Source organism: Callorhinus ursinus, unplaced genomic scaffold, assembly GCF_003265705.2.
Source record: "Callorhinus ursinus isolate GAN/ISIS: 27379988/994484 unplaced genomic scaffold, GSC_fseal_2.0 scaffold6, whole genome shotgun sequence".
Taxonomy (NCBI): Eukaryota; Metazoa; Chordata; class Mammalia; order Carnivora; family Otariidae; genus Callorhinus; species Callorhinus ursinus.
Genome location: NW_027397068.1, coordinates 47,766,657 through 47,787,399, shown reverse-complemented (window position 1 = coordinate 47,787,399; position 20,743 = coordinate 47,766,657). Strand labels below are relative to the sequence as shown.

Genomic DNA, 20,743 nt, shown 5'->3' with positions numbered 1-20,743 from the left:
CTTTAATGTCTGTCCGTCAGCTCGGTTGTGAATGGCCAAGTAGTAACATTCAGACATGATTTTTCTTTGTGATGGGAACTCATGTGTAAATTTCTTGTTGGGGGAGGGCCAGCCCTAATTATAGTGAATCACAGTAGATTCATAATCTGTAGTCATTTTCACAAACTGGTATGGATTTTCTTTGAGGACTGTGCCGAGAGCCCTGGTTGATTCAGTTATTCCAACGTTATGAAATACAGGTGAAAACACGTGTACACGGCTGTGTGGACTTCCATTCAGTGGCCTTGGACAAGTCGCTTAACTTTTACTCTCTGTTTATTACGTACAAAATGGGGATAATTCCTCCCCTGTAGGATGCTTTGAAGAGCAGAAATTAATGTGTATGATGTCTGACCCAGTAAGTGATAGCTCTTAAGATTGAAATACAAATATTAATGCTTCTAACATAATAGTGGAAACTTTAGTTTTATATTTCATTGCTTCTAAAATATTTTGACCAAAAGTCAACTTTACTTGATTGGTCTCCAGATTATTTCTCATAGCCAGAGTAATTAGAGAGCTACCAGTTATCTTGATTAGCTTGGACAAGGGTGGGACATTTTTATTTTAATTTTTACCAGGGCATTGGTTCAACTCTCAAAATGTAATTAGAGAGTATATACTAAAAATCAACTTTGGTCATTTCATGATTAATGTAAATAATCTCCACTTAAGTGGTACATGGAAAATGGGAAGGCAAAAGACCTTCTGTGCAATATGGGACCAGTTGAAGAACTCATGTAAAGGTCTTACTGGAATACATGGTTTTGAATTTTAAATACCTAATGGTGATACAGCCGCTAGAGAAAACAGTATGGAGGTTCCTCAGAAAATTAACTACCGTATGATCCAGCAATTCCTTTTCTGGGTATTTATCAGAAGAAAATGAAAGTACGCTAACTCAAAAAGGTATATGCACCCCACATTCACTGTAGCATTATTTACAATAGCCAACATGTGGAAACAACCTGTTTCCATTGATGGATGAATGGGTAAAGAAATTGTCACACACACACACACACACACACACGAGTATTACTCATTCATAAACAAGAATGGAATCTTGCCATTTACAATGGCATGGATGGACCTGGAGAGCATTATGCTAAGTGAAATGTCAGAGAAAGACCCCTTAAGATCTCTCTTATATGTGGACTTTAAACAACAACAAAATCAAGCTGATAAAGAGAACGACTGGTTCTCTCATTAAAATTAATTAATTTTAAATAAATTGAGGGTAAAAAATAACTTAGGCTTATGAATAATAACTTTATTCTATTTACCTGAATTTTCATTTCAAATCTTTGGAGAAGAAAGCTCAGTAATATTAGCTTTATAATGATTTAACAAATTATGCCTCTTGTCTTCCTAAATGAAGGGGATGCCTTAATATTTTGCACATTTTAGTTTATGTTGAACTAATATTTTCTACAAAAACTACATAAAACATATAGTTTAATATTGCTCAAATCGCCAGTTTTTGATCTTCAGGAATATTGATGATAAAATTTTTCCACAATATAACAGGCCGAAACTTATGTAGCCCCCCCAGCTTTATTTATGGGGTTTACTTCCCAGTTTGACAAAATACAGTGTTCACGTTTGGTGATCTGATGTCAACACAATAGAAGTTAAACATGTTCCTAACAGACCTACACTTAATACTTTTATACTTAATAGAGATAGTGAACTGATATGTGCAAATATTCAAAGATGGATAGAATTAAAAATAAATGCCTAAGAATGAGAAGTAAGATTGGCCCGTAAATGTTCTAGTTACCTAACAATTCCTCCTTTGTAGCATTGCCCTCAGGGACATCATTTGCACTCAGCTCCTGGTCTCACTGTATATTCCTCCTCTCCCTCATGCCTTTTCTGCCTGACGCTGAAATGTTGGGTGGGGATAAAGTTCTTCTCAGGCCCCTCTAAACTCAAACTACCCTTCTTCTCTAGGCAGTGTCCATATCATTGCTGCTTTTAGCTGTCCCCCATGTGATGGCACCTCGCAAATTTGCATCTCTCGTGCATATCTGGTCTCTGTTCAAGACCCATGTGTCAGGTGGTCAACTTGACAAACTAGTCAGTCGCAGTCAATTCAAAACCAACTTTGTCTCTGTCAGACCCTTTTTTTGCTTGTGTTCCTTATTCCAGTGGGTGGTTCGGCCATCACCACAGTCTCCCGTGACCTGAGACTTTTCCTCCATGACCTGAGTCCTTTCCTGTCTTTGACTTGCTACATTCATTGTGGGCGCCATGTCATGTCGTCTGCCTCTTTACCACTGGATTCATTTCTTCTCCTTCACCTCGCTGCTCCTGCCAAAGTGCAGACCATCATCTTCTCATGTGTGGGTTATTGGGACAGCCTTCTGGATGTCTTTCTCTTTCAGGCTCTTCTCTCATCCTGTACTTTCCAGCCAGGTTGGGCTAGCCAAAATGTGGGTCTGATTACATTACTCCTCTCTCTGTAAAATGCTTGTATGACTTTTTACTGCTTTAAATCAACCTCAAGACCTTTCTTAGCATGATACACAAAACCTTTTATGTCCTGGCTTCTGCCTCTTTGTCATTGCTAATTCACCTTCCTTCTTTCTTCCTGTCCCCATAGCAAGCTCCCACTTCACTCGTACAGTGGATTATTGTGCAGTACTTGTGGTTTCCTGTGGGAGGAATATTCTCATGTTGCTACACTTCCCTGTGCTTGGCACATGCCTCCTATCCTGACTCTGTTGACTGAAGGCTCCTCATTTTAAAGCAACTCAGATATCCACTTTTGCAGAAAGGCTTACCTCTTCTCTGAATCTGGGTTAAGTATCTGTCTTGCGCCTTTTAAGCAGTGTGCTCTCGACTTACACCTGTCCACCACCTTTAGCTTCTCAAAGGCAGTCTTTTATTCATGTGCCCAGTATCTGGCACGTTGTAGGGGCCCATTAAATATAGGCAGGCTGACTGAATGTTTTCATGCTCACATATTGGAAATGAATAACATTTTTTTAAAGACTTTGAGAGAGAGTGCAAGCATGAGCAGGGGGAGGAGCAAAGAGAGGGGGATAAGCAGACTCCCCACTGAGCACAGAGCCTGATGGGGCTCCATCTCACGACCCTGAGATCATGACCTGAGCTGAAATCAAGAGTCGGATGCTTAAAACCCGCTGAGCCACCCAGGCGCCCTGTGAATAGCATTTTAAGTTATTTTTTATTATTGAATTCTCACCCTTTTAAAGTTTATAATTCAGTGGTTTTCAGTGTATTCACAGGGTTGTACAACCATTACCACTGTCTAATTCCAGAACATTTTCATCACCCCCAAAGGAAACCCTGTACCTATTAGCAGTTGCTCCCTATTCTCTCCATCTTCCAGCCCTTTGCAACCACTAATCTACTTTGTCTCTGTGGATTTGCTTATTCTGGAAATTTCATATGAGTGGAATCATTCAGCATGTGACCTTTTGTATTTTTTTTTAAAGATTTTATTTGTCATAGAGCGTGAGCATAAGCAGGGGGAGCAGCAGACAGAGGGAGAAGCAGGCTCCCTGTTGAGCAATGATCCTGATGTGGGACTCGATCCCAGGACCCTGGGATCATGACCTGAGCCAAAGGCAGCCACTTAACTGACTGAGCCACCCAGGCATCCCAGACCTTTTGTATTTTTTCACTTAGAATAATATCTTCAAGGTTTGTGTGTGGCAGCATATATTGTACTTCAGTCCTTTTTACGACTTAATATTATGGACACACACTTAATATGGACACAACCGTTTTGTTTATGCATTCATCAGTTGGTAGGAATTGGGGTTGTTTCTATTTTTTGACTAGTATGAATAAAGCTGTAATGAACACTCGTTTGCAAGTTTTGCTGGGAACATATGTTTTCATTTCTCTTGGGTGTATACGTAGGAGTGAAATCGCTAGGTCCTATGCTAACTATTTGAGAAACTTTTCCAGAGTGGCTCTACCACCTTACATTCTTGCCATCAAGGTTGAGACTTCTACATTTTCCCCATCCTCATCAGTACTTGTTACTGTCTCTCTCTCTCTTTTTTTTTAAGATTTTATTTATTTATTCATAAGAGACAGAGAGAGGCAGAGGGAGAAGCAGGCTCCCTGCTTGATCCCAGGATGCTGGGATCATGACCTGAGCTAAAGGCGGACACTTAACCATCTGAGCCACCCAGGCGCCCACTGTCTGTCTCTTTGATGATAGTCTTCCTTTAGTGTATATAAAGTGGCATCTCATGGTGGTTTGGGTTCATATCTTCCTAATGACTGATGATGATGAGCGTTGTTTCAAGTGCTTATTGGACATTTGTATATTTTTTTTGGAGAAATGTCTACTCAAAATTCTTTGCCCATAAAAATTTTTTTTTGTCTTTTGATGAGTTATAGGAGTTCTTGATATATTCTAAATACTAGACTTTCATCAGATACATGATTTGCAAAAGATGGTGAAGAATGTTTTAACAAGTTTAATACTGATACATGCTACAACATGGATGAACCTCGAAAGCATTATGCTCAGTGAAAATGCCAAATGTTGCATAATCCCATCTATTTGAAATGTCTAGAATAGGCAAATCCATATGGATTGAAAGTAATTGCCAGGAGCTGGTGGAGGGGAGAATGGAGAATAACTATTAATGGATTACAAAGTTTCTTTTGGGGATGATGAAAATGTTCTAGAATTAGTGGTGATGGTTGCATAATCTTGTGAGTACACTCAAAACCATTAACTATGCAATTTAAATGGGTGAAGTTTATGGTTTGTGAATTATATCTCGATAAAGGTTTAAAAAAGAACAAGTGTATGTTATGTTGTGAACTATTCAAGATTTGTACCACTTTTGAAGATAGCTGGAAAATTTGCTACTGGCCAGGGTGCCAGGCCTTTTATCATTGTCAAGAGAAGAGAGATTGTACTCTCTCTGCTGTTCTTGTCTCTCTTTTTTTTTAATGTCATTGGGGGAGCTATACTTTAAAAAGTACCTCTTTGCTTATGCGAAATTGAGACAACCATTTACTTTCAGATTTATTTATTTTTTAAAGATTTATTTTAAAGTATGGGCGGGGGGAGGGGCAGAGGGAGAGAGAGAATCCTCAAGCAGACTCCCCACTGAGCACAGAGCCCACTGTGGGGCTCAATCCCAGAACCCTGAGATCATGACCTGAGCCGAAGTCAAGAGTCGGCTGCTTAACCGACTGGGCCACCCAGGTGCCCCTATTTTCAGATTTAATTTCAGTTTTTTTTCATTAGTTGTGATAGGATCACTTATTAGATGCACTTTTTCCCTACCCCTATAAATGTCTTCATTTGGTTCAGATTAGGGACCCTGAGGTACTTACCTTAAAATCACATCTACAAGGAAAACCATGTTTTAGGTTGAGTGGGATGGAGGGTTAGATTTTTGATTATAGTTTGAGTGGTCTCAGAAGACCAACTGCTGCATTGAAATAATGTTGGTATATTATGGGATTTAAATTGAAAAGAAAAAAAAACAAAAACCTTTTCTCCCCCAGATCTAATTTTCTCACTATTAAGCACTCCACATTTAGAATTCATCTTTATAATGCCTGACCTTTTTTTTTAATACCTCAGATTTTTGTAGAATTTGATTTCCCTATGTGAAATGGCAGTGAAATGTGTCTCTGTACTTTCTAACATTATCAATTAACTTTTTGTATTATAGAATAAAGGATCCTAAGTAGAGAGAAAAGTAACTTTCCTTAAAAAAAATGGGAGTTTTGCAGGGAAAATTACTTATGGCTAGATGAAACGTAATAAATGTAATCACTTTAAGCTGTTAACGGTTTTAAGCTCTACCGGTACAGAATCGGTTAGTTTTATTGTGATGCCACTTCTGGTTCTTTGATTCTGATGGAGAATTCTGAGAGTAGCAATCTCCATTTTGTCTTGTGCTTATGAGCTTTCCTTCTCTACACATTTTCTCCCCATCATGTCTCTGCCCTTTCCCATCCTACCCTTCCTCATCCCCTGTTCCTTACCTCCAAACTAAAACTGAGAGAGTTTGTAAGATAACATTTTGTGATTTTTTTGTTTTGTTTTGTTTACAGCATAAGCTGTAACCATGACCACTGAAGTAGGCTCCACATCTGAAGTGAGGAAGGAATCTGAGCCATTAGGAGCAGATGCCACCAAGGAGAAACCTAAAGAAGTAGCAGAAAATCAGCAGAATCAGTCCTCCGATCCAGAGGAGGAAAAAGGTTCCCAGTCATCTCCTACAGCTGAAAGCCAAAGTAGTCCACGCCGCCAGAAGAGAGAGAAGGATCCATCTGAGAGCAGGGGCATTTCTCGATTCATACCCCCGTGGCTTAAGAAACAGAAGTCCTATACCTTAGTAGCGGCTAAAGACGGAGGAGATAAAAAAGAGCCCAGTCAAGCTGTTGTGGAAGAGATTTTAGATCAAGAGCAATCTCTTCCTGAAGGAGAAAGGCAGGCCAAGGGCGACGACAAAGAAACCGCTCAGAGAAAAGAGCCAGAGATGAAAGTTGATGTCAAGGAAGAGAAGCCCTCCGTGATCCGTCCTGAGGCACAGGTATGTTTGAGAAGGAATTGTCTGGAAATGAAAGCTTGGTGTTTGAACCACGTACCAAAAAGGAGTTGTTTCTTTGGAATCCTGTCCAGATTTCTTGTATTCAGATACTACTCTGGCTTACTGTGTCTGGAATATGGGGCCTGGGGTAGTCTGTCACAGCCTTCTCGTTACTCCCTTTTTAAATCTTTGTCAAAATAATAAGGCCAAGAAATTAACTATGCAAACCATAAAAAAAAATTCATGTCTCTTCCTTTTAAGGTTAAACAGATACTCTCCGAATCCTACCACCTCTCTTTTTTAAATAGTATGGATTTTTATATCTTTGATTTGATGTAAGTGTTCAGTGAGTAGGAAGAAGTAGATTTGTACGTGTGAACATTTTGGTTTCTTAATGAAGCCTGGGTTTTGCCATGGTGTGAAATTATAATTGGAAATTTTATTATTTGAAATGATATTTAAATTTTAGTTGCCAGGACGTAGTTTCTTTTACTCATGTGATGCTGAAATTACCAAATTGGCAAAATGAGAAAATGGGCGGTGGATTGGGGAAGGGCAATATGGGGAAATACCCTTTTCGGCAAAATCTTGAAGTCTTTAAAAATCTTAGGCTGACAGTGTTTGTAACAATCGTGATTCTTAAAGATTTTCCTTTGAATACTTGGTCTTCTGCAGATTGGTTAACTTTAGTATGAACTTCCTTTTTTCCGTTAACAGCCCACTGAAAGGGTAAGTAAGGAGAGAGAAGAGAAGGCGAAGGAAATGAAGGAAGACATGTCAGAAGAAGCAGCAAAGAGGGAGACCAAGGAAGTGCAGACCAATGAGCTAAAGGCAGAGAAGGCCTTCCAGAAAGCCAGCAAGAAGACCAAAACGGTCCAGTGCAAAGTGATGCTCCTAGATGGCACCGAGTACAGCTGTGACCTGGAGGTGAGACAGGGCGCCGCTGGAGAGCAGTCCTGATGCATAGAATGCGAGCGGAAGTTGAGGCTGCCCTCCCTGGTGGGGTGGCACAGTTGTGTATATTGTTGTGTTCCTATAAGCTAGCCTGTCAGTTTTGCTTTAAAAAACAAGAAAACCTGGAAGTGGGTCATTTCTATTACAGACAGTATTTCCTGACCCTCCGGGGTGGGTGGTGGGGAAGGGGGGGTTTGGCTAGTTTGCCCGGGTTGTGTGGATTGGCAGGTGTTTGTTCTGAATGGGCATTAAACAGTTGGACTATTACCCTTGTCTGTATGGGATTCACTTGAGGAGAACCAGTAGTGCTTGGTTAATTATTCCAAGAGCCATGCTAATTTCAGCACTTTAACCCTATGTAAGTGTTTTTTTTTTTTTATCCTGAGTCAGCTACCGACTTAAAATCAAGCTCATTTTTTTAGTTTCATTTAATTAAAAAACACTCATGGTTTACAAGGCATATAATTCATTAGTGTGGATGTGACCAAAACCAATATAATTTTTTAAAGCATCTTGTGCCTTATAATTTTGTCAGTCAGAAGGGCTTGTTGCTTTTCATAGCTAAGTTACTTTATTTACAAGAACATATGCTAATAGTTGATGTTCACTGAAGAACTGTGTCAGCTGCTTCGGATGGATGATTTCACATAACACTTGTGAGACTCTGTATGAGGTAGGTATTTAGGTATGATTGTGGGTATTCCCATTGTTACAGTGGGCAATGTGAGGCTTAGAGAGTTTACATAACTTGCCCAGACTTTCCCAGCTAGCTAGTGGGTGAGCCAGAATTCCAGACCTTGGCAGTTTGACTCCGGACGTCATGAACCTGACCACCAAACTACCCTGTTTTCATTTGCTACGTGTGGGAGGGACCTCTTTTGTTCACTTAAAATATGGTCTCTAAATAATCTTTTTTGGGGGGGGGGTCTTCTCATCTATTTAAATATTAAAATTACTTTTTCCTCATTCCTTGCATTCTTGCTTATTAAAAATAGAAGTTATACTTTACAACGAAAGCATTCATTCAGCTTGGTGAAATAGACCTATCTAGTTGAACAGTAGTTTATTATATATTTAAACATGTATTAGAGTACAAGGTTGGAGGGTGCTAAGATGAATGACTCCTAGTCCTTGCCTTTATCTATTTTACTCGTTTTAGTTACAGTTATTCTGATATTTCAGTTATTTTAAGAACAGGAGTGGAGAAAGAGGATTAAAAATCCTTAAAGCTCTGAGAGAGACCAGGAGGGGCGGTGGGGGAGACCGACTGACACTGTGTGTTTGGGGTTGGGGGGACAGCAAGGAAAACAATGGAATGCTGGCCTGAACTTGACTCAGTTACCCTTGACCACATGTCCCGTGTTTCTCCTACCTATCCTAGAAGTTAGGGTGTCTGAATATGAGAACCAGCTTGATGGTAACTTGACCTTGAGCCAGAAGCCAACTTTATCTATAGAATATAAGATTGCTTAGATAATTCAGAAGGTCCCTGTTATCCCTGAATCTCTTTGTATCACCAAACCTCAAGATTCACCAGTGTGCTTTATGGTTTAAATATATTTTTGTGGTCTTTTAAAGTCACAATGTATGTAAAAACTACAAAAATCTAGAAAATAATTGACAGTTGTATATTCACCATAAAAATTTTAATCAGATGTTCCCATGTTGCCATGTGTTTCAGATTTTTTTTTTTTTTTTTAAAGAACTAAAACCTTCAAGACTTGGCTAAAGTCTCCTTCGCATCCCTCCTCTCTTGCTCTGTATGTCCCTTTTTACAGCGTGCAAATCTACTTTGTTTAGCTGCTGTCTAGCTTACTGTGAATGACTAAACCAGTTTCTCCATTCCTCTCCGGAGGCTCCATTTCTTTATGTAGTGTAACAATCAGTGCTTCAGTGAACATAATCGTACACCTTGTCTTGTTTACTTGTGCAGCAGTTTCTTCAGGGTAGACACTTCATAGTGGGATCTGGACGTTGATAGGATGCAGTTTTACTTCCTCAGATTTCCCCGACACTGCAAAGTGATCCCCAAAGTGGTTGTGCCAATTTAAATTCCAGTGAATAACCACCAAGGTGAATTTTTCCACATTGTCTCTACTTATTCGTGATGATTTGGCATTCATTTTGTATTTTTTAATCTAGGGTTTTTGCATATCTTACCTTTAATTTTCTTCTATCCACTTTATGAGATTTCATGACCTATGTTATAAGCCTCATAAAGTTGCATCCCTTTTAATATTCCCTGGAAAATTTGGATAAATGAGGGATTATCTGTTCTTTGGAGATCTGGTAGAACTTGCCTTTAAAACTATCTTGGCCTGGTGGAAAGAGGAGAGTTGGAGAGTAGGTTTTTTGTTGTTGTTGTTATTGTTGTTGTTTATTTTAAATCACTGATTCAATTTCCTTATACTGACTGTTTTTTCTTGAGTCAGTTTTAGTAATTCAAATTTTTGCTCGTAACTGTCCATTTCATCTAATTTGATAAATCTGCTGGCATGAAGTTTTTCAAAGCATTGTCATCTTGTGCATTCAATTTTTATTCCATTTTTTATTTCTAGTCTTATTTGCCTCCCCCCATCCATTCTTCCTATAGATTTACCATTTTAATTTTTTTTTCAAAGAAACAACTTGGGTTTATTGTTTCTGTATTTTCTTTTCTACTTTGTAGAATTTTTTTCCCTTTTGCTCTTTATTTTTTCTTTGGGATTACCCTGTTGTTTTTCTAATTTCTTGAGTTGAATATTAAATATACAAGTGCTTGGCTCTAGTCTTCCCTCCAAGTATCTCTTGTTGAAAGCACAAATTTTGAACATAGGGCTTTTCATTGCCACTCAATTCTTAATATTTTTACATCCCGTTATGGGTCTTTTTTTTCCTTTATTTTTTAAAAATTTAAATTCAATTAATTAACCTATAATGTATTATTAGTTTCAGAAGTAGAGTTCAGTGATTCATCAGTCTTATATAATACCCAGTGCTTATTTCATCATGTGACCTCCTTAATGTCATTTTTGATCACTAAAGTTTTTCTAAGTGTGTTTTTAGATTTCTGAAGTATGTGTGTGTGTGAATATATGTGTGTATGTCTTGTGGGAAGAATCTTTTCAGATTTCCTGTTTTATTACAGTTTGGCCTGGTGTTCAGATCTGTCCTCTTGATCAGTCTTATTAATTATGTGGCTCATGTTGTTTATCTCAATTAATTGTTTAACTGCTTAGTTTATCAACTAATATGAGAGGTGTGTTGAGATCTCACCCTATAATTACTGGTTTGATAATTTCTCTTCGAATATGCTTTATAAAATTTGAGGCTAGATTATTAGATGCCTACATGGACAGATTTTTTCCCTTTTTACCATCATATAGTACCTTAAAATTTATTTTGACATCAGTATCACTGCTCTGGCTTTATTTTGGTTAGGATTTGCCTGGACTTTTTCAGTTTCTTTGGTTTTAGACATTGTGCCCTTGTATTTTGAGGAAACATGTTTTTTTAATTCCCTTTGAGAATTTAGTCTTTTTTTTTTTTTAAAGAATTTATTTGAGAGAGAGAGAGAGAGCACAAGCAGGGGGAGCAATGGAGGGAGAGAGAGAAGCAGGTTCCCCGCTGAGCAGGGAACCCTATGCACGGCTCAATCCCAGGACCTGAACCCAAATCAGAAGCTTAACTGACTGAGCCACCCAGGCGCCCTGAGAGTTTAGTCTTTTAACTGGTGAGTTTAGGCTAGCTATTTTATATGATAACTGATATGTGGCCATATTCCGCCATCTAATTTTGATTTGTCTGGTATTTTTCTTAGTTTATTGTTACTCTTTCTAGGAATATTTAAGTGTTTGATAGACACAGTTGACTTAGTAAAGTCTGATATTAATCACTGTGCCTACCCCCTTTTTTCCCATCTGTTTAGTACTCATTTATTAGATGTCGGATCTCATTTTGGAATGGTACAAAATAACATTCTTATCTGTATGACTATTCCCTCTTCTATGACTTTGCTTCTCATGGGGAGTGAAGTTGTTGGGTTGCTTGGAGCAGAGTTGAGAAAGAATGCAAAGTTAAACACAGCAGAGTTTGCAATTAACGAAAGTTAAATTTACTGAGACTTAAATTGGTTGTAAAAGCATAGGAATCTTTATTTTTATGACTATATTAATGTACCGTTGTCTTTTCAGTTAAATGATTACTTAAAATATCATTAAAAATGAACTTTTGAGAATGATAAATTTGAAATTAGTGTGTAGCATGTATGTGTTGAGTAAACTTTTTTCTCCTTTTAAGTACAAAGAAAAAACGAAATGGGAGTAGCCTTCAGTGATGTGATCCCACAGCAGATTTCAGGTACCAGCGTTTCACTAGAATTCTAGGCAGTGTGACTTTATATCTGACCATAAGCCATAATTCATCAGTGTCATAGTAGCTCTTCTAACAATGCACATGTTTTAAGTTGTATTTCCTATTTTGGTTGATTCTCTTTTATCCAGTACTTCTTCCCATTTTGGTTCTCTGGTTGCTTGCTTAGTATCATTAGTATGAGTCTGATACACATCAGACCTGCTGTTACTTCCTCTTCAGGAGCAGAGCGCAGAGGACAGCCATCACGTGGTTTGAGTGCTCTTGTGTTTCCCGTTCCAGCATTGACCTTAGAGGGTGATGTGCTGATGCTGCTTATCTGTGGTTCTGCAGCTCTACACCGGAAATCAGTGTCTAAGGACTACTTGGGGAAGTATGTTGTGGGAAACCGTAGCTATTGATGAACTTGCAAGTATTCAAGGAAGATGACTACAGTGTGTGAACTAAATACTTTCACTTTATTTGGTTTGGGAGATTAGATTTGTTTCCATCTGTTCATTGTCATTAAAGATTCTATCATGACTTTTTAGATGCTGGTTATTCTTTTCTTTTTGTATGCACATGTATCTCATTTTCATTTAGACCTTTAGATTATAGCATCCCCACTGAAGAGGGCCTGATTGTCTTGACTTCTAGGGCACCCGCAACAGTGGAGGGAAGCATGGTCTGTACAGGAGTCTCAAGGAGTTGGAATGACCTAACTTAGAGACCTTATAGAGTCAGAGGAGGTTCTAGAAGGCATTCAAATGCCAGGATGAGAGGATGCAAGCTGATCTATAGAGCAAAATTTGCTGGGGAGACGGGGAAGAGGTTGTAAAGTCATTGGGACAGAGGATCCAGCAAGGTCAAGAGTGCTATTTAGATTTTAGATTCTAGAGCACAGTAGGCAGCTGTGTGGCCACAGGAATTGAAGGGGGACTTTTTTTTTTTTTTTAAAGATTTTATTTATTTATTTCACAGAGAGACACAGTGAGAGAGGGAACACAAGCAGGGGGGGTAGGAGAGGGAGAAGCAGGCTGTCTGCAGAGCAGGGAGCCCAATGCGGGGCTCAATCCCAGGACCCTGGGACCATGACCTGAGCCGAAGGCAGATGTTTAACGACTGAGCCACCCAGGCGCCCCAGAAGGGGGACTTTTTTATTCACTACGTTTAAGATGCATATCAGTGGTCTTTATAGATAGGATTTCATCAGTGTGATTCGAGCATTGTAAAAGTTAGACAGTTTCCTGTTTGTGGTACCTGTCAGTACCTTTAGTCAGCAGAAGTACGCTGTTTAAGGCATTTCATGAAATGTTACTGTACTAACTGAATAATTTTTCAGTTAGTTTTATTATTATTGTTTGGTGTCCTAACATCATCTGTTTCTCCAATTACTTCTTTAAAATAGGTGGCTGAATCTCTATATGTCCATCTGTATCCCTGTGTTCCCTGTTTGGTTCATTTTAGGCTTGTTTCCTCATTTTTTTTTCCTGTGGGCCATCTGAGCCTATTCTTTCTTGAACCTCAGGAATTAAATGAATAAGATTGTTCAGGGAACCAAGGCAGCACTATTTCAAAAAGTAATTATCATCTTTCGAGTCTGCATTCTTTTGAGGTAACAGTATATGTTGTTAAGAGTGGATAAAAATGCCTCACAAATACAGTATTTGTGAGCATAAATATTGGATAAGAGGTCATTTTTAGAGAATGATTATAGTTACATGAAAAAACAATATGGAAGTGGCTTGACAGTAATTAATGTTATTTTTGGCTTATGTAACAATAAGCTTATTGCTAAGCCATGCATTAATTTTGACCCAAGGCCTAGTCTGTGTGCATTTGTTCCAAATCTTTGTGTGAAGTATTTTTTCATTGTATTTGGTGAAAATTACAATTTATATTTTATACTGGTTTATCATCTATTGATAATAAAAGGTTTCAAATATTTTTTTGGAAACTCTTGATGATTATATATATATTTGAAAGATTTTATTTATTTATTTGACAGAGAGAGACACAGCGAGAGAGGGAACACAAGCAGGGGAGAGTGGGAGAGGGAGAAGCTGACTCCTCACTGAGCAAGGAGCCTGATGTGGGGCTCCATCCCAGGACCTTGGGATCATGACCGGAGCCGAAGGCAGACGCTTAACGACTGAGCCACCCAGGCGCCCCTTGAGGATTATATTTTTTAATGAAGAAACTATAATTTCTATTCTTTGATAACATCTGTTTTTATCTTACAGGAATATTTAATGGTATGCAACAAGCTCCTTTAATACTGGAATTTGAATGGAAAGAATTGTAGGGAGTCTCCTGGGCTCTGCATGCATGTTCCAGAGACTTAGCTATAGGACTCTTGTGATCCTGCTGCTGATCATTTCTGCATTCAGTGTGTTCAAACAGCAGGGCTCTTTCCTCTCAGGAAAAAATACAGTAAGATTTAGTTGAAGCCGTGGATATAAAGTCAGGAGAGCTATGTTTCCTTTACTTTTGACTCTCTGGATGTCTTGGGGGCAGTCACTTCCTCTTTTCTATCCTCAGATTGCAAAGTAAGAATGAAAATACCTGCTTCCTCTGTTTCTATGATTGCGCTGGTTTTACTACAGCTGATAAGTCTATATCTTTTAAGCCTGAAAATAAATGTGAAAGTTCCTACAATACTTTGGGAGCAAAAGTGAATGTGCATTCTGAGCTAGAGTTGCTCACATTTTCCTCTGGCATCTGAAAGTCGTTCCCACGTTTGATTTTAGTCTGAGAATTGAGGGCATTGTTTCTGCCCACACAGGAATGCCAGTACCAGTTTTTCCTTAGCACTGTGAATAAGGCGATCAGAATGTAGGCTCTTCTCGTCAGTGCTCTGATGATAAAAGTATTTATCAGAAAGTAGAATGTGTCAAGGTTGACTTTTCTTGTGTAGAGGACTGGTCTCAGAAGTCCAATTTGAGATCGTCGCTTTTGAGTGGGTGTTATTTATTTACTTGATTGCTTATTCTGCTTTCACTCTCCAAGGTGGTTTTTCAGACCTCTGGCACTGACCCTTACTAGGTTTATTAGTTAGATAGTTTTAACTATCCACATAGTCCTGGAGGATCTAGAAGTTGTCTCACTCTATATACTCCCATAAAATGGTGTTAGATTCAAATATGGATTAGGAACTGGAAACAATTTAATTGGCACATATTATGTGCAATATAAAAGCGCAACAGCATAGGGGCAGGTGGAATGCTGCTGGCTGTCTGTCCAACTATCCCTTTAGCTTAAAAAATTTACGATGATAATTCTGTTCAATAACTTGTATTGACTAAGTGGCAAGAGGCTGCCATACCACGTGAGTGGTTGAATACTTGGTCCAGCTTGAAGAACACTAGGGAGTTAGGACTCTCTCAGGAATGACCTCAGACTGTCTTTTGAACTCTATCACTAGTGGATTTTCCAAGTTTCCCCCTGCCAGCCTAATCGGTCTTCTAATTAGGCACCTCCTCAATTATCTTTTCTTCAAGTTTCCAATCAGAACATCTCTGCATTGTGATTGCCTCTCTAGCCACATGATTTCTCTCTATGGTGTCATGTCCAACTCTGACTTCCTCTGAACTTGTTTGCACCATTAACTTGTTACTCAGTCATTCACTGGCTTCTGAAAGAATCACTTGTATTCTGTTGAAAAACTGGTAAACTCTTGTATTGTTGTTTAATTTTTCTCCTGTTATTTCTTCACCTGGATTGTTAGTTCCTTGAGAAAAGGACCTTTCTTCTCTCTCCCCATGGGGCATTAGCACTGGACTTAATACACTACTCATAGAACGTAATTGTTGCTTTATTTTTTCTCTACTTTCTTGTATATGTATACAATTTTCATCCTTCTTAGCTAAGTGATTACACTTCCTTATTTATGTCCCCAATTTTTCTCTCCACCCTCCAATTAGAAAAGATTTGCGTGTGCGTATGTGTATCCTCCCTGCTCCCCCCCCACCCCTTATTGCTACTTCTGTCTGCCACTGTCCTGCTTTCTAAATACTTAGAAACAGCAGGCTAACTTCTAATAGAAACATTTCAAGGGTTTGAATGAATGAAAACAATTAAGTTCGTGTAAAAGGCTGTGAAACCACTAGGGGAGAGCCGGGCAGAGGCAGGTGAGGTGTGGCCCTGGCCCTGTAGGAGATCAGGACCTGTCCAGGATGTCAAATTGCCAGAGCAGAGGAGCGCTTTCAATTACATGGGAGTGGCCGTGGGACGTTGGCTTGCTGGCCGAGGTAGGCTGGGCTTGGAGGGCATATAATGAATACCTTGTTCCCTGCCTCTCTTTACCAGTGCTGCTCTTAGGCACATGGTTTTCATTTCCAGGCAGGCAAGAATGCTATCACATGCTTTATCCTTTCTTTCTCCCTTACTTTTGGTTTCAAAAGCCTGGGGGTTGCCCTTGTGTCAGTGGTATTTTGAAAGCATTAAACGCGGGAAGGTACCTTCTCACCCTGAGTGACCGTCTTGACATTTTGAAGGCAACCTCCTCTTCCTGGCCCTTTCTCACGCACGCCGCTGGGCAAAGCTAACTCTTTGGTCATTTACCACTTAATACCAGGTAATACGTTTTCACTCTAACTTGAGGGAGGTGGTAGAACAGGCACGAGGTCATTGAATTATTTTGCTGTTTTGGAAGGAAAATTATTTGAAGGTTTATTAGTAAGATTAGAAATGCTGGGGAAGGTCATTTTCAGAATAAGGTTTGTACTTTAAAATCTGTTCTGATACATTTTCTCATTCACTAAAATATATGGGCATTAAAAAATTTTAGCTCCTTGGGGCAGCTGGGTGGCTCAGTCAGGTAAGCATCCAATCTTGATTTCGGCTCAGGTCATGATCACAGGGTCGAGAGATTGAACCCCATGTTGCGCTCTGTGCTCAGCAGGAAGTCTACATGAGATCCGCCCCCCCCCCCCCCCCCCCCCACATTTTTTGTTTCTCTCTAAAAAAAAAAAAAAAAAATTTTTTTTTAGTTCCTTGACAGGATTCATCAAATGAAGAAATGCAATGTTATTTCTCTCAGCCAATAAAAAACATAAAATATCTTTTAATGCACTATTCAGAATCCCTCTGTTTTTGTTATTCTTAATTTTAGTCACCCCCCTTTATTCTGAGGAAATTAAAGATGATGTACCGGACTTGTATTTCTCGACTTTAGAAATTTTGCTAAATATTCCCCTCCCTGATCCCATCTCCTTGTTGCCCCTTCCCCTCCAGATTCCTATGGAGGTGTGTGTAGAGCTTGAAGGGGGTCAGGAATTTGGGAATCCCTGTGTTTATTTCACCAATGATGGGGCCATTCATTTCATCTGTCCCTTCTACAGCAGGATGCATACTCTGGTCCAGTAAGAACATGGACAGAATGTATCATTAGTATTAGTATTTACAGTACCATATAATATAGTATACTAACATTTGGATCTTAAAGGGATTGAATTCAACATAACATCATAAAATCTGGTGTGTAGAAAGCACCAGGTTGACTCAGAAAAAATTTCTTCATGCAAGGTAGCTAAATGAGTCAAACATTGATAAAGGATCTATCAGATTGCTGTTTTTATGATTTGATTCGTTATGTTCTGCAACAGAGTTACACATGGACTCTGACAGAAAAGTTATGAGGAATATTACTTTTAACTTTTTTTTTTTTAAACTTTTATTCTCCAGAGGCACCTCCAGACAAAAGCTCTATTCTGCTTATTCACGGCGTCTCCCAACTGCATTTCTTTTATGGAATATGCCATTTTAACCTGTTTTGAGGTTGAGTCTGATTTTGTGTATCCCCTAGTTATTTACTTAGGAAGATTCATTCGAATCTTATGATCTGTTTGTCATATTGATCTCTTTTCATATTTCTGTCAGCAGCAATTTAAAGTGAATCAAATAAGAATGCTCTACTAAGCTATTCTTCTGTAGCACAGAAAGCCTATATGAATCAAATGTCAAAATTCATTCTAAGCAAATAGTTTGCAGAGAATGTGCTAGCCTACAGAAGTTGCTGCTTCTGGTTTTTGAAATAAGTCCTAGTGGACATGGTACTGAGCAACATTTAAAAGAAGATACTTAAAAAATTTTTGGTTTGTTCATCTGACTAGAAGTTTGATACCGGCCTCTATTTATCTAACAGTTTTAGTCACTTTTAAAGAGATTATACTTTTTCATAGATTTATGCCAACTCCTGTTCACAATAAATAATAGAAAAAGTTAGACAAAAAGAAGTTGTATTTTCATTTCTTAGGAATTATTTTAATGCCTGGGTTGCTGATGTCCCTTCATGATGGTATGTCATTTTTAAGAAAAATAGGAAGTTAAGAAAGTCATATTTGCACAGTATTTTGCAAATTTGGTTTTAAAAATCATATTCATTTACATAGATCTTGTGTGTTCAGAAACAATTTTTATCCCCAAATATTGATTTGGTTCCTACTTTTGCTGAGAAGATAAAAATTTAAGATACTATTTTTCCTCTCAAGCTGCTTATGAATTTTACTTTCAAGGATAAACTATACATATGAAGCCAAGAGTATGATATGAACATAATTGATAAAGTACTGTTTAGGGGTTAGATAAATAACAAAGAAGTATCACGTTGTCATGGGCTGAAATTGGCAACTCTTCACTGGGAAGAAAGGAACTCCTCCTAGATTTTGAAGAATGAAATATTTAGGAAAACCCAGCAACACCTAGCCCATTACATTTTTTATTTACAAATGGCTCAATAGTAATATCCAAGCAGAAATAGGGGGTTATAAGGATAGATTTTAATGCCGACTTCCTCCTTGGTCAAGGATAGCTTGATAGTAAACCTTGGTTAGGAACAAGCCAGTGTTGATAGTTTTGACCCAGGCTTTTCTTGGCTTGGCTCTTACTAGAAATCCTCCCATTTTACAATTCAGTGTATCACTGGGGTCACTTCTGCTAAACATCATGGAAGAGGTGGGCTCCCATCCACAGGAGAGGTTGTGAAGAAAACATGAAACATAAATACACAGACTTGATCTCCCAGCCTTTTTCAATCTGTTTTCCAAAATTTCACTGGCACAGAATTCTGTTCTTTTTTCCCCCCCTGTCTCAGGGTGGGGAAAAAAATGAATATATGCATGTGTGCTCTTACATCATTTTCTATTCTAACTAGCTTCCAGAGGGAGAAGTACATGGGTTATGTTTAATCTACCGTCTTTAATTGGCGGTCCACTTTCTACTTAGGAAAATTTGAGCAATGAGCACATTTTAACTCTAGGATGAAGTGAGGTAGGCCATCCTCCTCAGTATAGCACATATCCTAGCTGTCAGGAGGCTCTTGGGTTTTCTTGCCATAGAAAGACTTCTACTTGGTTGTGGTAGCTTTAGTAGCATCTGTTTTGATATTTTCTTCATTATTTTCTCACAGATGCCTTTTGTTAGTTTATTTTCTTGTCTCATTATTTCCTGCAGGTGTCTGGATAATCCGTTTTATTCTGCATGTGGAGGTGGGTCATAGGAAATGGAAGGATGGGGAGGCTATTCTACCAAAAATGTTTTACTGGTTTTTGTAATAGGTGTAATTCATTTCTTAATTCATTTGATTTGGGTCATTATCTGTTACATAAAGTGTATGGTTTTGTTCACCAAACATTTGTGGACCAAGCATTGGTGATCCTGCTGAGGAATAGTGGGTCTCCTGGTTAGAGCCTGTGCAGCAGTGGGTAAAGGCTGCCTACTGGGGTTCAGGCTGGATTTCAGGCTCCTTTCCAATAGTATGAAGCTGTTCTGGATGTGGTGATTTGGGAAAGTATCGAATTTTAACATTTCTTTAAAGCTTCCCCCCCCCCAAGGTTTATTTATTTATTTTAGAGAGGGGAGAGAGGAGCCAAAGGAGAGGGGGAGAGAGAGAATCTCCAGCAGAGTCCCTGCTGAGGGAGGATCCCAAAGCGGGGCTCGATCTCACGACCCTGAGATCAGGATCTGAGCCAAAACCAGGAGTCAGACACTTAACAGACTGAGCCACCCAGGTGCCCCTCTATAAAGCTTTTTAATTTGTGGAATTTTATCTCATTTTCCCCACAGAAATTGATGGAGGGAGGGTGAGGTGTTATAGACCAAGCTCTACGTTGGTATAGTAATTCTCAAATTTAAACTTCAAAGTTCATTTCAACGTTTTGAAATCTGGATATATCTTGCAATATATGTCAAAAGAAACTTAGATTACTGTTTTCTCCCTCCCTTGCTGAAGTCTTTCATCATTTTGTAGAGTTGATAATAGTATTTGAGGTTTGCAGAGTAAGCTCACAGTGTTGACCAGTAGGATGCTGCAGGGGCTGGGGTGCTTCAACAAGATAGGACGTGGGAGATCATTGTGTAGGGTCTGGTTCGGGGCATACATGCATACATTAATTAACTGTGCCCAAGGCAGTCAGGGAGAAGACAGTTGGTCTTTGCTGATCAGTCCTATGAACAGAATCGTTAGAATGTCAGGAAGTGATTTACAGTTAAAGATAGCTGCCAGGAAGAATGAAATGTGTACAGGTGATTGGTCAGCTGATTCTTTTTATCCTTGAATGATGCCAGGTGATAATCCTAAAATATCTTTGTGAGCATGAAATTCAGAGCAAGGGGTATTACATCAGCATGGTAACTGGTGTTTTCAACCCATTTGTAGCTTGATCCAAAGCTACTGTTGGAGGGTGAGTACATCTGCCAAGGTCAAGAATAATTATGCTTTTAGGCCAGGTATCCTTCGTCCAGGTGATACTGATATATTCTCACTTTTTGTTATTCCCACTCCTTCCCCTCCAAGAAGTCCATTTGGGTCTGTAAACTGGGATTACACACACACACACACACACACACACACACACACACACACACACACTTTCACT

General features: G+C 38.9%; 1 protein-coding gene across 22 annotated transcripts in view; it reads left to right on the top strand.

The window, feature by feature from the left end:
* EPB41L2 (erythrocyte membrane protein band 4.1 like 2) overlaps positions 1-20,743 on the top strand; it is a 206,461-nt gene that overhangs the window by 92,027 nt on the left and 93,691 nt on the right. For all 22 annotated transcript variants that reach the window (XM_025865473.2, XM_025865470.2, XM_025865461.2 and 19 more), the window contains 2 exons: positions 6,106-6,587; positions 7,302-7,511. In XM_025865473.2, the coding sequence (XP_025721258.1) occupies positions 6,120-6,587; positions 7,302-7,511 (678 nt within the window). In that variant the 5' untranslated portion in view covers positions 6,106-6,119. The remainder of the gene's footprint in view (positions 1-6,105; positions 6,588-7,301; positions 7,512-20,743) is intronic.